The 17,373-nt window shown below is 40.8% G+C and overlaps 1 protein-coding gene across 6 annotated transcripts in view; it reads right to left on the bottom strand.

Annotated features, from left to right (window-relative positions):
* The window catches only part of LOC147149658 (insulin-like growth factor 1 receptor), a 47,513-nt gene that overhangs the window by 22,427 nt on the left and 7,713 nt on the right, over nucleotides 1-17,373 (bottom strand). For all 6 annotated transcript variants that reach the window (XM_086025072.1, XM_086025075.1, XM_086025077.1 and 3 more), the window contains one exon: nucleotides 12,748-13,305. In XM_086025072.1, coding sequence (XP_085881198.1) covers nucleotides 12,748-13,305 — 558 coding nt within the window. The remainder of the gene's footprint in view (nucleotides 1-12,747; nucleotides 13,306-17,373) is intronic.

Genomic DNA, 17,373 nt, shown 5'->3' with positions numbered 1-17,373 from the left:
TGATACCCCCACCTTTCATCAACAGTTTGTGATTATTGTTTAAACATCTGTTGTAAATGAAAATAAATCTGCTTTACAGGTGAACCTAGATTTGAATGCACATGTCCAACTGTTCGGTGTTTAAGTACTGTACTTGATTCATAACTTTCTGTTCTCTAACAAGGAGCTAAATGGCAGACGACATCTAAAAATTGATTCACGGTATATTGTCATTTCGAGGCTTCAAAACCGCATGTTCTCAGAAGGAAGTGGCTACTGAGCTGATAGCAGCTGGTGGAATGTCACATTTTGAGTGGCCCCTTGATTAATTCCCCCCCCCCTCCCAGAAAAATATGTAGAAAGTGTAATTTGCATTAACTTGCGTTGTCTTTGTGAGATATTAAAATTTGCTTGACGATCTGAAACACAAAATCAAGGCTGACCCACCAAATCATTTTATGTGCCCCACGAAAGCAAATTTTGTCAAGGTCGATGATCATTGATAAAATCTCTAACAACATTTAAAATCTTCGAATGTAACTAATAATATTCAATTTTTTTTTTACAGTAAGATAAAGTTAATAAACTATTATCCTTGACTTCTGATCTCTAAACTATCCAACAACTTGTTGTGCATACGCAATACTGTAATATGATGAGGCGTTGAAACAATGATATGGTTTCAGTCATAACATCCCTCTGAGGGAAACCAACAACCAGCAATGTAGCAACACATATGCAACACCCCTGATTTAAGTCATAAATATGCAAAGAAATCCCTAAGTGGATCCACGGCCATGTAGCAAAACATTTTTGGGCTAATGATCTTTTAATAAGAGCACAGATCAGGTACAACAACCTCCCCATTTCTGATTGAGTCCAAAGTCACTTAACCTGACATGTTAAGCTAACCACCGAAACTGTTGCTTTGCTGTAGTTCAATCCCTAATTAATCGTGACGGTTGTCAAGACAATTTAAGAGAACTCTGATGACTTTTGAGCCCTCTGAAGATCGGTCTTATTCAAAATGAATGGATCCATTTGGTTGTCTTGTCCCATTAGTCACACTTACCACCAATATGCACTATTGTTTTGGGCCCATTGTGTAAATATTTTATGGGGGACTTCAACACCATCTGTAAATCTTGTCCACTGCAATGCTTTTGTTTTTATCTCGGTATCTTGATCTTTGATGGCTTCTGGCAGGCCAAACACAAACACACATTCCACTTGACAGTGCGCTACATCTTCGCCGTCAACTTTATTGCTCGGAGTACTTTGGCGTCGCCGTCTCGTGGATGTGAGCGGCTCCGCCGGACATCCAGATGCCTTGCCGTCTATCGGCCGGGGTCGGTCATGTCTAGAGCCGCAAATTCACTTTAAATGGAGATGCACGTCCTAATGATGATCGTTGGCATCCACAGTTAGCAGACAAGCGGCCGGCGGCCCGAAACACTGAGCTGCCTTAAACACCGACAAACTGTCCGATGCGAACAGAGCCGGCTTTGTGCGGGACTGGAAACAGTAATATGTGGGCACATTGTGTTTTCTGTCCATCACCGAGCTGTTGCGGTGTTTATGGAGTCTGCGCCGGTGCTGTTTATTTTCCCAAATTTGCTTGATTACTGGAACGCACAGAGAAGCAAGGGGGATGTGTGGAGATGTCCTTAACAGACCTCGAGGATTTGCACTTGGTTGACTTTTTATTCACTCTTGTCCGTTTTTGTCCTCACCTTGATTGGAGGGAACAACTCTGCAAGTAAAATCTGGAGGTGTCTGGATTACAAGCAAATAATAATGATATCAATAATTAAAGCGTTGGGGAATGGGCCTTTGCTTCCACTTTATAATGGTGAATCCATGATACGATTTAATCTGAATCCGCCCGCTTCAGAAGGAGTAGGGGAAAAAGTCACTTAATATAGTGTCACCATCCATCTAGAATAACTGCTCCCGAATGGGGCTCAATTGGGCAAATTCCCTAGTAGGAGTTCATCAAATTAACAAAATGAGACCTGGAACTTGCCCCAAAATGACTGCGTCAATTGGTGCGCTTCTCACCAACAGGAAAAGATGTGGAAACTGTGACTCGTCACTCAGCAGGGGTTCACCGTACTACCATCTGAAACGTTATCGCAGTTTATCATTATAAAAGGCGTGAAGTTAAATAATGGCGTTGTAGGTGAGACAATCAAAAAGCGATGCCCGGCGGACTCTCTCCCTCCTTCCTCCTAATTTGGGTCGCCCATAGCGAGGAGGCCTCCCACATCTGTTGTATGGGGCTTCTTCCGGATAATTACAGTCAAAAGAAAACAGATGTGAAGCGCTCCTTGACTCGAGATTCCACTTTGTGATGGCCATTTGAGTCGGGCTGGAGGACTGCAGAGAGCCGTTGGATAAAACGTCTTGAGTGGCTGCAGGGGTGGTCTAACAGCCCATTGATGGGCTTTAGATTCTCGAAATGCATACGTAGCGGCTCAAGTGTGGAGGTACAATCAAGTGTGGAAGCGTACAATAAAGACGCTCACATCCGACTTGGCAGCTGTCACAAAACAAGATTAAAAGTGGAAGCCAACCCAAACATTTTTTTTTTTCAAGAATGTGTTCTATGCAGGCTCACTGGTTGAAACAAGGAATTCTGATCAATATTGCATTTGTGGAATAAGATTTAACCGACCCATTTTTAGCCATCTCAAGGGGCAGCCATTTTGTCAATTCTGTCGACGAAAATGACATCACACTTGATCAGGGGCTCGGGCAACGACCAATCACAGCTCGCCTGTTTTCTGAAGCAGAGTCATGATTGGTCGTTATCCGAGCCCTGAGCATCTGTGATGTCATTTTCAGTCGACAGAAGTGACAAAATGGCCGCCCCCAGAGATGGCTAAAAACAGGTGGATTAACTCTCATTCCATAAATGCAATATTTATCAGAATGTCTTTTTTCAACTAGTGGGCCTGCATAGAACATATTCTTGAAAAAAAATATATGTTTGGGTTGACTACCTATTTAAGAAAGGTGAATGGAATTTGAGTAGTCTAAGAATAATCCGCGGCATTGTATGAGGTAACTATACGTGAATATATAATATGTGAACAGCGTGAAGGCGACTGAGTGCAGGTACAAACTATCGTGATGCCTTCAGCCATTACCTTTATCGCCTTACACCTGAATTTCACAGTATCAGTCTCCATCTTAACACATTAAGGCCTACGTGGATGGTGTCAGGAATCCCTGAAAACCTCACACCTTCTTTTTCATTGTCTGTCTTCACCGTCGGCTCTGGGAGGGAACAACAACACTTTTTATTTGTCATGTCTTTTCCAGGGCAGTCAGTTGGGGGATGCCAGGAATGTCTTTTGTCTCACGGTTATCCACTGGTGTCAGCTGATCTGACAAATGTGTTTTCCAAACAAGTTCCACAAGGTGAACTGCTGGCTCTGTTTAGACGAGCCTGAGCGGAATAATTTCCCTTTGTCGCCTCCACTGCTTTGGCTACAAGGAATTACAAGGAAAATTTAGGCAGCAAGCGACATGCCATCAACAAAGAACTTCAAGGAAATAACAGAGGATTGATTTAGTGTCTCTTGGCTTTTCTGATGACCAAATAAAAAAATGTAATCCCGCCCCCCAACTTGCATGTTTTTTAAAATTTTGGACCTCACATGCAGGCCGAGTTCATATTGACATTTTCATATATTGATGATGTGGTGGTGAAAATTTATGGTGTGTACTGGCATCAATTATCACATTTTCCTCATGTTTTGATATTTTGCACAAGTTGGATGTGTAGCATCGAGACTCTTTACCGGAGCCAACGGGGTCGACTGGATGAGCTCCAAGCAGGCCTTGAAGTCTAGTTGCGATAAGTCGCACATGAGCACGACTTTTAAGGTTGCCAGTGAGGTCTGCGGTGGCCTTCCGGGAACCTTATATGCCAGTTCCCTTGTCCTTCCCATTAAATTCCAGGGATTGTTCAGTCTGCTTTAGCATGTCAACACCAAAATAAGTGCATGTGTGCGAATGAGCGAGGGAGAATTGAATCAAAGAATAGTCGGCAGCATAGCGTGTAGCAAGACAATACATGCATCAATATATCGTCGCTGTCCTGTGAAAAACACTTGTGTCCATATTTGTAATTTTTTAAAATTTTTATGTTAATGGGGATTCCGCGGTAAAGACATCCCATTAATGTGATTTTTTTTTTTTTTTTAATGACAAATTGGACATACGTGTTTTACACAGGGCAGCGAAGATATGTGAGGAAATGGTAGCATTGCATGTACAAACGCCAATTCCAATGAAGTTGGCACAGAATGTAGGCTTTTGTTGAAATATACAAAGCGTCCAATATTTTTGTTGTGTTTTTAGCTTTACAGTAAGCTCCAACCTTTGGTGTCATCAAACATTAATATTGCTTTTGTGGAATATGAGTTAAGTTGCAAAATCCACCCCTTTTTAGCCATCCGAGGTGGCGGCCATTTTGTCACTTCTGTCGACTGAAAATGACATCACAAATGCTCAAGGGTCAGGTAACGACCAATCCACGGCTCAGCTTCAGAAAACAGGTGACCCGTGATTGGTCGTTACCTGAGCAACTGTGATGTCATTTTCAGTCGACAGAAGTGACAAAATGGCCGCCCCCAAAGATGGCTAAAACGGGTGGATATAACTCTTATTCCTCAAACGCAATACTTATCAGAATGCCTTGTTTCAACTAGTGGGCCTGCATAGAACATATTATTGAAAAAAAAAAGATTGGGTTGACTGCCCTCTTTAAGTAGAGGCTACAAGCAAGAGCACATTGAGTAACCTCTACATATTTTCGTTTGATATTTTGTGCAACCACAGAACAGAAAGGGAAAGGGACCCTGGTAGCAAAACAAACGTTAACCATACCTCTGACAAGACACTCGACCCAGTCAGAGCTCATCACAATCAGACGGTGTTTTGCGGATCCCAATCAAAGGCCGCATAATTACAGTGGCCTCGTCGCCACAACCAAACCAGTAATGTTCTCTTTCAGGCATTCCACAGACGGGTGTGACTGTTCAATTAAAGTAGCCATGAATGTCCCTGCTTTACACAAGCCGACCCTGTCATTACCAGCCCAATCAGCCTCTGTGAACAGGTCGCGGGGGTGTGGACTGAAAATATTGTGACAATACGGATGGGTTTTTTTTTTTGGTAGATGTAACAACTTTATGGACAAAGACAAAAACATACAGCTGCACTGACAACAACTGGTGGGTTATATCAATCACAGTGATAAACACATGCCATTAGGGATCAGCATCACCCATTTTAGACTGCCAGAAAAAGCTACAATTCCTCCAACCTTTTTCCAGGTCATTCGATAAATATCACGTTAGTTAAGTACGTGTTTACATGCATATGACAAAGACTTGCTGGACTTGATGGATAATTTTTCATTTATTTGTCAATTTAATGTCATTGGCAAGTTTTTCATTTAAAATACAGTGGTGCCTTGACATACGAGTGCCCCGACATCCCAGTCGATACAAGCCACCCTTCGGCTGATTTTTTTTTTGCTTTGTTTTGAGAGCGCAAACCTGAACTATGAGTTTTGTATGCTTACAGACAGTGTTGTCATGCGCAGTTCAGGTTTACTGTCAAACTAGACATAAAACAAGGAGAATTAATTACACATGGTGAATTTAAAACAACCGTATCATAGCCTTTGGTCCTTTAGTTTAAGGCTAATGCTAATAGCCAATGATTACAACCCTCTATACGCCTATTTGAGCACAAACGGAGCAGCAACACATGTAGACAGATGATATGCAGTCAGTGCCATGAAACAGTATTTGCCCTCTTTTCAAATTCTTTTCTGCACAGTTCCCCTTGTTTTAATGTTTAAGATCAGTAAATGTCAGACAAAGATAATCACGTAAAAATAAAAGGGGATTTTTAATTGCTGATTTTATCACTCTGTTCAATCACGAAATCCCTCAAATAGAACCTGTCTGACAAAACAAACATGGCCAAAAGATCGCAAAAAGCTGCAAAGAAATGCCACAAACCAAAGAAATTCAAGAACAGATGAGAAAATCTATCAGTCTGAAAGCCATTGCTAAAGCTTCAGGACTCCAACGAACCACAGTGAGGGCCATCATCCACAAATGGAAAAAACATGGAACAGTGGCGAACCTTCCCAGGAGTTGCCGGCCTACAGAAATGACACCAACAACACAGCAGTGATTCATTCAGGAGGTCACAAAGGAACCCTGAACAACATCTAAAGAACTGCAGGCCTCCTTCACCTCAATTAAGGTCAGTTTTCATGATTTTACAATCAGGAAAAGATTGGGGGAAAAAAAATGACAACCGTGGCAGAGTCCCAAGGCAAAAACCGCTGCTGAGCAAAGAGGACATAAAGACTCGTAATATATGCTCAGTGACATGTTCAGTGAGGTTCATGACTGGTGAGACGCTGACTCCTCTGGCGTCGAAAATAAAAATATAAACCCAAATTAGAAGATTACCCCGAATTCCAATTTTGACCTTAATTGAAACATTTGTTTTCAAAGCTTTTAACTCATTTATACCAGCAGCGCAATATCACAATTCTACCACTAGAGGGCGCTGTTGTGTATTTTTTTTTACCTTTACAGTCGGGAAAGCGGATACGTCAACATTTTTTTAAAACCAATTCTCGGTCTCTTAGCCAATGAAATTCATCAGAATATACACATGACGGTGTCGAGAGACCTCGTCGGATGTCCTGTAATTTTTTCGAGCAGTAATGGCGGATGCAGACGATCGCGGGAGCTCTGAAATAAGTGACGGTAGTGATATAGAAGACGCACTTGTGGACTGTGACCCAGTGAAACAAGTGGATCGTGATATATGGTTAGGACATATCTTTCGCCTTTGAAAACAGAATAGAGGATGGCAAATTATCACTCGTTTTTTTTCTTAATTAAAAATAGTGCTTCTCTTGCACTGACACTTTACTTTTACACTTTTGATTGAAACGGTAAATAATAATGAACTCAGGCCTGTGTGATAGCCACAGGTCTAAGCTCTCAAATTCTTTTGGAATTGTTTCTATCTGCTACAGGGGACGGGAAATCAATTATATTGTAGGTGTTGAATTTTCGGGAAAAAAAATTCAGATTTTATAGGGTGATAAAGTCACTCATAGGTTTTAGAGGGATGTTTCGCCAGGCGCTTTTGGCATCAATCGATTAATTATGCTTCATCTTCTTGCATGTGGTCAAGGAACACATTCAAACTCGTCTTTCAAGACACCAGTGTATCATTAAACATTTTCTTGTTCACACAAAAGTAAAGGAGCACTTTTATGGTTAACATTGCTCCCTTACTATATGCAATGTGAACCGAGCCGTGGCCTTTAAACCAAGGTACGAACTCAAGCATGATTTTTCAGCATAGCATTACAGCCCTACTAGCATTACAAATAACAAGGACAGTGCCAAACAACAAGCGCAAAAGAGCAACACTGACATGCAAGCGGCGGTAAATGACGCTAATCGCAGGCTGAGCAACAAGCCGATCCTTCTGTTTTTATGTGTATTCCCTGTGGGCTGAGGTTAAAAATACAAAAAAAAAAAAAAATCCCTTTCCCGTAAATCCCGGAGGACTTCCTTTGTACTTTAATGATGTGCTTTCATCTCCTCCGGAGATACAAAGAGCCGGACAAAAACACCTCCTATGCTTTTTGGGAGGTGTTTACTCCGCATGCACGGACACGGAGCCCACGTCGTGAGATACGAACCAAGCGAAACGTCTGTAACGTGAGAAAAGACACCAAGACAAATAGGGGACGTAAACACAGAAGAATGTCGCCCTCACCACAAAATAGAGGAAGGGAAAAAAAGGAGAAAAAAAAAAAAAAAACTTTCCCAGAGGAGCAAACGCACTTTGAAATCCCGTTTCATTTTTATACTTGTCATACTTTTATGCATGACTTCACGTCAAGGAAAACAACACTTGTGCTATTGTGGAGCTGATGAATGGACAAACTACTCTGGAAATAGAAATGACTGAGGCGCATTCAGACAAGAGAGCTCAGATAAGAAGACTGGAGCAAACAAACAAATGTGCTAACAGACCACCAAATGGGGATACGAGTATGAGTGTCAGTGCTGATACTGTACATCTGAACAGTACTTGGGAGTCATAAAATGCACCTATACTAACCACCGATACCACATGACCAGCCTGACGTACTGAATACTTTCCAGGTAGGAGCCATGCCAGACGGCGCTACTTTAATGACATGTATGACGAAAATTTCAGGCGAATGCAAATTATGCTCTGCAAAATGACTGACTGACTCCGCTTGGCTGGCGACCACCATCAGGCAAGCACCGGGTTTTGCGAGCCAAGTACTGTATGTACTAATAAGTACTGTTTATTCTCTCTTGGTTCTGTTCCGTTTTAAATCAGTGCTGCCGTGTTAAAAGGCACTGTTAGGAAAGCATCTGTTCAGGTACATACATGTACATTTACAGTTCAAAATCGTTCTGTAAATGCAGTAAATATCTATTTGTCAACACAGAGAGGTGCTGCTAATATAGAGGTGTGGCTTATATGTGGGTTTTTTTTTTTTCATTATTAAAAAAAAAATAAGAGTGGGTGCGGCTTCAGAGATGGGCATTTTACTAAAAATTGAGCGTCCGTTATTCTTCATCCGTCTGCAGCGTGGGTACCCTTCCGTTGTCCGCCATTCGCTTTTTTTTCTACTGCTACGTCAGCACGTCCAAATATGGCCACGCTGGCAACCGGGGCGTCGTCGTCATTGTCGCGTTGTCGCACGAAACGAGTGCGGTGTGGAAAGGGCTTGAGTCATTAACAAAAACTAACCACTGACAAATTAACAAAATAACACACCAACAACAAACACGTTAACAAGAAAACGTACTGTAACGCAGTAACAAATGAACAAACTAAGAAATGTCTAAACGGACTACTAAGAGAACAAGCAAAGTAACAAATCCACAAACGGGTTTACAAACAAAATGACAATGCCAAGGCACTAACTCACAGACTCCCAAACAAAAATATCAACTCACAAAAATGTGAACAAACTAACACACAAACAAACAAAGTAACTGATGGCCCAATCACAATCAGCATCACGTGGACCTTGATTGCTCCCAGGCTGTCTTTGAAGTTTTGAAGTATGTCGGCCATGATAACAGGAATGACATCCGGGTACAAATGGGGGCTTTCACGGTGCCCAATTAGACACAGCGCAAGCAGGTAGCCACCCGACAACTTCAGACTTCACAGCCTCCTATTAGGCACCAAATTCAAGTCGCCCCCCCCCCCCCCCCCCACACCCCCTTTGTCTAATTCTTTAGAGCTGGCCCATTTGCCGCGCTAACAGACTCCCTCTGGAGCCCGGCAAACGGTTTCTTCACGGGGTCCTGCTCCACTTCCTCTACGTTTGGCCCACTTTGCAGTCGACTGACTAGCAGACAAAAACGCCGTCGCGCCTGCAAGTAGCTCATCTGAACACTTACTCTCAGCTTCTGATGAACGGCCATGGAGACACAAGTTGCCTGATGGGACGCGCCACAGGTTAGGACGTCAAATGCGTGACTATCTTATGTCTTATAAGATTGTCGTATAAGATTATCCTTATGTCCGAGGTGCGTTAAAAGTGAATTTGTCCCAATAGTAGGGTTCAAAACGAGTCACAGTCAACAATTTTAAATAATGAACGTATTCAATATTTACGACTAAAAATCTTCATGCCGACAACTCTCTCTGTGTATGACTCCGTGGACTGTGACGTGAACGGAATGTAGCCAAGGTGGGTAGCGGCCGGTCTACGTAAAATGCGGAAACTATAGAAGACTGAAAACGAGAGTGACTTCTCCCCACAATATCTTCTAATACAGTGCCTGTGTTGGTGAGCGCATTAAAAAGTATGCACTCACACGAACGTGACCAGTCTTACTCACTCATGCTGAAAATCAGCTTGCATTAGCGACCAATTTGGTACTAATGCCTCAAGCCCAGAAATGAATGAACAAACTAACAAAAAATGTGAACAGGCAACAATCTGATGTGTGAATGTATCAATGAAATAACAACAAACTAAAAAAAAAAAAACCGCCAAAGAAAGTTTGCGGAGAAAGCAACTACAGAAGAAAAATTAAGACTTAAAACTGATGGAACTGATGTTCAAATGAGCTAACATAGGTAGCAGCAGACTTAGAAAGTAACTAATAAACAAACAAAAAATCTTGTGAACAGACTTGCATAAACTGTGCTAATTTAGCACAATGGCATCCACAAACTAAAACAAAAAACAAACCTCTCAAAAAAAACAAAAACGTTATTTTGACCATTCGGATCATTCCTTCTGATTTATTTGCATTCTTGGCTGTCATCCATAAACACCAAGATGGCACTAATAAAACACCTGCTCATTATTTTGACTCACAAAGAGTCAAATGTTCAATAATAATCACTTCGCAAATATTGTTTGACTGTTGCAACTCTTTGGCTTCCTTCCCCGCTTGCCAGCCCTCAGACAAACATCACATCCCATAGACGCAACACGGCGGAGTTTACAGGAAAAAAAAAAAAAGATCACATTTATCAGGCGCCGTCCTGTTAAGCTTGACCTCCTTGTGTCTGGATAATTGTAAGTCGAGGATGTATTGACAAAATATCACTATAAAGCCGTGATATAAACTCTAGCCCAACTCCAGAAACTACCAACCCTGAGGTGAATTTAAACAACAGTCCTCCAGAAGTTCTTAACTAATTCACTGCCTAGGACATATTTATTTGTCTTTTGCCATAACATATTGATATTTTTTTTTCTAATTTCAAACGTTAGGGTAAGAGAGGGTCTGAAAATGTCCGGCAGTGAATGAGTTAAGCTCTAGTTCATTTATTTAGCGATACACCTGACACATTTGCATCCTATGCAAACCTGAGCCTGCTCTGCTACTCGCATGACCGAAAACATCAACATGCTGAGTCCGCAAGCGAGGCAAGTGGTCACCAGGGAAACACTTGAGACACGCACACACGTGCACACACATCCGCTCTAGCAAAGCAAGTGACTGCGAACACTGCAGTCATAAAAATGAAATGAAAGGCCATGTTCATGCGGAAGGTGACACTGACTAATAAACCTAGCAGACTAACACACTAGCGAACTAGCGTGGGTGGCCTATCAAACAAACTAACAAATGTGCAAATGGGTTACTGAACTACAAGAAACAAACTAATAAACCAACAGACTAACCAACCAACGAACAAATATGCCAACACACTAACCAACAAGATTAATGATAATCAGACTAAGAAATAAAATAACAAATGTGCTAACGGTCTAACAACTACACTAAATAAACTGAACTGTAATTGCTTGCACTAGCTCGACGCGCAAACATTTCCATATTCACAACACGTCTGCTGATAGCCGAGAGCAAAGCGCTTCATGTAAAAAGACTGCAGTCATAAAGAAACTGAAAAGGCTGTTCATAGAAAGGTGTTTCATTAAAGACATTTGTTTGTGTCACTGCTTTTCTATTCCGTGTTGGTGCAGCTCAGAACAATAGTGCAGCGTAGGCATGGGCCGATTACCGGTTTGAAGTTTACCGTGGTTTAAAAAAAACAAAAACAAAAACTTTCAAAACAATCGAGGTTTCAATAAACGCTAATACTGGTCGACACCATAATGCTAATAGTTTTATAGAGGACTTTTCAAGAGCAAGTCAACCCAAGATTTTTCTTTGCAAGAAAATCTGTGCAGCCCCACTAGTCTAAACAAGGCATTCTGATTAATATTGCATTTGTGGAATATGAGTTCAGCAGTAAAACCCACCCGTTTTTGTCTATCTCAGAGGGCGGCCATTTTGCCAATTATTGTCGACTGAAAATGACATCACAGTTGCTCAGGGCTCAGGTAACGACCAATCATGGCTCAGCTTCAGAAAACAGGTGAGCAAAATGGCTGGCGCCTGAGATGGCTAAAAAGGGGTGGATTTTGCTGCTTAACTCATATTCCACAAATGCAATATTAATCAGAATGCCATGTTTAGACTAGTGAAGGCGCATAGAACATATTATGATAAATACAATTTTGGGGTTGACTTCCCTTTAAGCATGTCACGATATGATTGGCTGCTCGCAGAGTTGAGTAAATGAGCCATCTGTTTGAAGTTAGTTGCCTCCAATTAACTTCTATTTTTTCCTTTTCAACGAGCAGAGAGGGGTGAGCAGTTACGTACAAAGGAGAGGGAGAGAGCGACACGAAAGAGACAGCAAACACGAATGACAGCTCTGTTGAGTCCATTATCCTAAAAAAAATTATTTATTTATTCTTTTTAAATGGTGCCAGCGGGTACTAGCTAGCCCCAAGGGCCTAGTAGCCTACGGGTCTGTTAAAAAAAAAAATAGCTCACCTGTGATGGGGCACTGTGACTTACTATGAAGAATTCAAACCAAATAAAAATGTTTATTTATGGGGCATTTATTTATCTAAAATTAACATGGAAAGATGTTTCATGAACCGTTTGCACCAATGTTTCTATATTTTGTTAAAAAATACAACAGTGTTTAAAAAAAAAATGCCATTGTTATTTACCCCAAAAAAGTATTTCATTTTAGAAATGTCATTTTAATACCGTGATGCCGGGAAATTTTTGCTCACGGTTATCATACCGTCAGAATCTAATATCGGCCCATGCCGAGTGCAACGCGATATAAGAAAGATGACTCGTGGCCGAAGCTTCCAATTGTGCATCCTACCTTTCTGACAGTAGTTGGAGTTCCAGCAGCGGAAGTTGTAGTTGTTGTTGAACATGGTTTTGCGGCACTGCGGGTTGTTCTCCATGATCCCCGGGCACACATCGCTGCACTCTTCGGACTGCTTGTTTCCGGCGATGAAGTTGTTGAACTCGGCGTCCATGATGAGCGACCAGTCCACCGAGTCCAGGTAGCACAGCTCCGGGTTCTTCTCGATGCGGATGGCGCCACGGGTGATGTTGCGCAAGTTGTACAGGCCAATGTCCTTCAGGCTGGTCATTTCGAAGATGACCAAGGCGTAGTTGTAGAAGAGGTTGCGGCCGCGGATCACAGCCAGGTTGGGAAACAGCGTGCTCAGGCTGTCCAGGCCGGAGACCCGGAACAGCAGTAGGTAGTCGGTGATGACAGTCAGCTTGGGGAAGCTGAGCGAGCGGAAGATCTCTTGGTTGTTGTTCTTGTCGCCGATGAGGAGGATCTGCAAGTAGCCCTCCACCACCGTGCAGTTCTCCAAACACCGGAATTCGCTGATGTCGTTGCCGATGTCGATGCCTGGGCCGCATACTGCAAATGGAGATTTAAAAAAAAAACAAAAAAACATAAATTTACAGTGAACTTGGATTTAGACTACATGTATTTTATGCTCAATTCGTACACAGATAATTGCAGCCTTAAGTCACGGAATTCTCAATTTGGAATCAGGTCTTCTTTCAAACAAAAAAAATACAAATCGGATCTGTAAGTCAAAATGTCGATGTGACTAAGGCCTAAACAGAAAGATCAGTAATTCCAGACATCGCGATTTGTTGAACAAACCAACATGCAGACTGCCCCAAAAACTAAATGAAACTAATGTGTGGAAGGACTAACAAATGAACAAACTGTTGTACGAGTTAACTAACAGATAAACAAACAAATTTATAAACCTACAGATTTAAAAAAACGACAGGTTCAACAATTAATCGATTAATCCACAACCAATCAATTACACTGAACAACAGCAAATTTTAATCAGAGATGGTTTTATATGTCCCTAAACATAATTTTGACGCTAAATATAAAAATGTTTCAAAGGGCTTTTGAAATATTTTCTTTTTTTTTTGTTTACCTATAAACGCTTGCGCAATATGGATTTTACCATGTGTTGTAATTCATAGCAACGTTTCCAAAAAAAGTCCAACTGTTGCTGAACTTAACCCTTAATTTATTTGTATTAAATGTATAATATGTATACAATTCTTGTTATTGTATTATTATTATCCATCAGTATTATTATCATTATGAAAATCTGAAGTGCTAGAGGGAAAAAAGAGGCGATTTGGAATCAGAACAAATAATCTAGAAAAGTTTACTTGCATGTCTGATTAAAAAAATGCGTAAAAAATTGTTGAACAGTTTTATCAAATTAATCAACAACCAGTTTGATAATCAATTAACCATTTAGACACATTGTTTCAGCCTCTCAAAAATGAATATTGTCACGATTTCGTTAGTCCTCCATGAGAGTCGACTGATTATCTTCTGATTATGTTCATTCTTATGTGGCATTTGCAAATATCTGCTTTTACATTGGAAAACAAGGATCAACATTTTTGCCTATGTTCTTACATGTTAGGGCAAAATGTGAAGAGACTAACAAACAAGATCACAAACACTTAATCAGTATGTACTAAATGGAAAATGTGAGCACAACAAACTAATTAGCATGTGAATGGAATAATAGGCTAATATACCAACAGAGTAACAAACCAGAAAATTAACTAATAAATGTGAGAGGGCTGAAAAAAACTAACAAACCAATCACCTAATAGACTAACAACTGAAATACCAAAATGTAAACGGGCAAACTAACTGACTAAGACACAAACTAACAAACATATTTGGACAGACAAACATGAAAATAAGAAACTAGCAAATTGACATGGGACTAACAATCTCACCAGCTACAAACCAGAAAAAGCAGGTAATGCACTAATGAAGGTGGGAACGGACTAACCAACTGAGTAAGTAAATCAGTAGGTAACTAACCAACTGACAGATTAACACACGAATGCTCAGACAATCAAATGTGTAAACAGATCATGAGAAACTGTCCATTTTTCACCAGGATACACATGCCGGTTAAAATGGATGCGGTTTCAAGCTTGTTGAGGCCTCCCAAAAAAGTGATTCATTTGTGGGAATAATTTTACTAACCAGATAAAGTAACATTTAATATTTTGAAGTTTAATGAGCATCTGTTTGTGTGTCATTTTGCAGCTTGTTTTGGATTTGAGTGTATACAGTGATATTTGACGCGGGGGCATTTAAAAACACATAAATAAAATCAGAATCGAGTAGTGGAAATTAGCCTTAAAACCTAGTAAATGCCATTCCCCCCCCCAAAAAAATTAACACACATTCAAAAAAGTGTTATTACTGCATGCTGTCTTATTCTATTTATTTGCATTATTCAAAATACAGATGACTTAACGTAACCCAAAAAAAAACAATGAAGTTCATTCCTGAACTGCAGCACTATTTATAATGACAGTCTTATCCAATACATTTCCCAAATATTGACAGTACACTTGGCCTGTGGGCTTGTTGACAGAACATGTTTGCCAGGCGTGACAAAATAAATAGTACGGTCAGGTTCAATTGGAACGCTGGCTTGAAAAGTGTGGCCCTGCCTTGAGCTTATTGTTTCCCGTTAGCGTCCACCTACAATCACGCTGTTCTGTTGATTTACTGAGCCGGCTCCGTTGAAATGTCAACAAGGCGCCGCATTAAAAGAAACGTCAGATCAAAGCATCAGAGGAACAAAAGGGGGGGGTGGAATGATTCAGAATTTCGCAACGTTGTTATTCACGTAACAGGAGTCTATTGATCAGAAAAGTTGTTGCTAAAGACATGCTACTTGCTAAAAACATGCTAATACTTGACAAAAGCCAATATACTTGCATTTGATACAGGAATGGGACGACTTTAATTTAAAATATTTATCAGGATGAGAAAATCTCTCTGAATGTTCTCAACTACTACTTTCCTGCCAATGTGGCATTGTGCACGGTGGAGGCTAATCATATTCCTAGCTGATACGAAGAATCGCCAAATTGCTAAATTGCCTTTTAAGTCAGACAACTGCCGAGCTGTATTCAACAATTTATCAAATCAAGCGGTGGGCGATAAATTTTGCAAAGGGGCCATGTGAGAAAGTGGCACAGTCGTCGAGGGCCACCCCAACATTCTAACCTCAATTGTGTCCCCTATTTTTTGATGCACTTATACAACACATTATACTGTACGGTTTTAATAAGCTGCTTCTTGTGTATATATGCTACATGATGCTATAATCACAAACTAAACATTTTGTGTGTAAAATTATAAGCAGTCATTCAATTTACATACCTACACATGTGAAAGGGGTATTTTGTAGTTGCACCCCTCTCAAATCCCTTTTTGTCATTTTTGTTATCAAATTAAAAGGCACATGATGGGCCAGAGAGGGATGACTTTTCACAGATCATATTCATCACAATGTCATAATGACTGTTTCAACAAATTTACTAGCTGAGCTGCTTTCCAACAGGAATCATCAAATCGCTGAGTTGAATTCTACCAATCACAGAGCTGCTTTCAACCGAGACTCGGCCAATCACTGAGCTGCCTTTTACCAAGATTCTCTCAATCACTGCATTGTGCCTCAATTTCTTCAAGACACTTTACATTAACAATCCTTATCACATGATGTGTTAAACAGTTAACATCATTAGCTCATCCAGACGCAAAACTATCTACATATGTGTAACACAATAGAAGACACGTCAAGACCTTCATTCAAACACCATGACAACAGACATTTGTTTTTTTTTATCCTCTCGAGTATCATGATTCTATCAGGACAGAAGAGTGGTTGGTTCAGAGTCAACAAAAAGCTGTGTACGGACACGTTCCTTCTTTGAGGCTTTGAATCATCACCGCCCTCATAATTTGCCACGCCGGGATGGTGGCGGCGGTGATGACGGATGGAGCGTTTCTTCTACTCCCACCTGCATGCGTCGGTATGAACACGGGCAAAGAACCACAGGACCACGGCGACTACTGAGTGGATTCTGCCTTGAAAAACTTGAGGCCCAATGAGTCACGAATAACATCCCTGAGAACCTGTCTTTGTAATACTACATGTGCTAGTAAACCCATGCTGATACAATCTCATCATCCTACAAGATGAACCAGTGCCAAGAAAGCATGATATTCTGTTCTTTCAACATGCTGGATTTTCAACCGGAACACAAAATGTTCCCTCTCGACCGGAGGCGGGAACGCACTTTTTTTATTTCTACATCTAAAAAGAACACATCAAACCTTCCTAAAAGCCCAACATATTTCTGATCTTCTCGACACGCTTTCGCAAATTATTATACTAAAGATCCACGCGTTGCTTTGATAATCATTTACAGCCGGACCAAATGTTTGCTTTTGTCACGAAAGATAAGTGGCCTTATAGATGGATGCTGTGTTTCTCCGTCCTTAAAGACAAATACGGAGTCTGGCTCTGTTTTGAGCTAGGGCCTGAAAGGCACTTACTATGTGAAAATTAAATCAGATTTGTGATTCAAACAAGAAAAATAAGTCAAGATCAATACCAAG

This window comes from Filicampus tigris, chromosome 3 (assembly GCF_054856515.1).
Source record: "Filicampus tigris isolate MCC_2025a chromosome 3, RoL_Ftig_1.0, whole genome shotgun sequence".
NCBI classification, from domain to species: domain Eukaryota; kingdom Metazoa; phylum Chordata; class Actinopteri; order Syngnathiformes; family Syngnathidae; genus Filicampus; species Filicampus tigris.
Note: the sequence above shows the minus strand (reverse complement) of the source record. Positions and strands in the feature narration are given on the sequence as shown.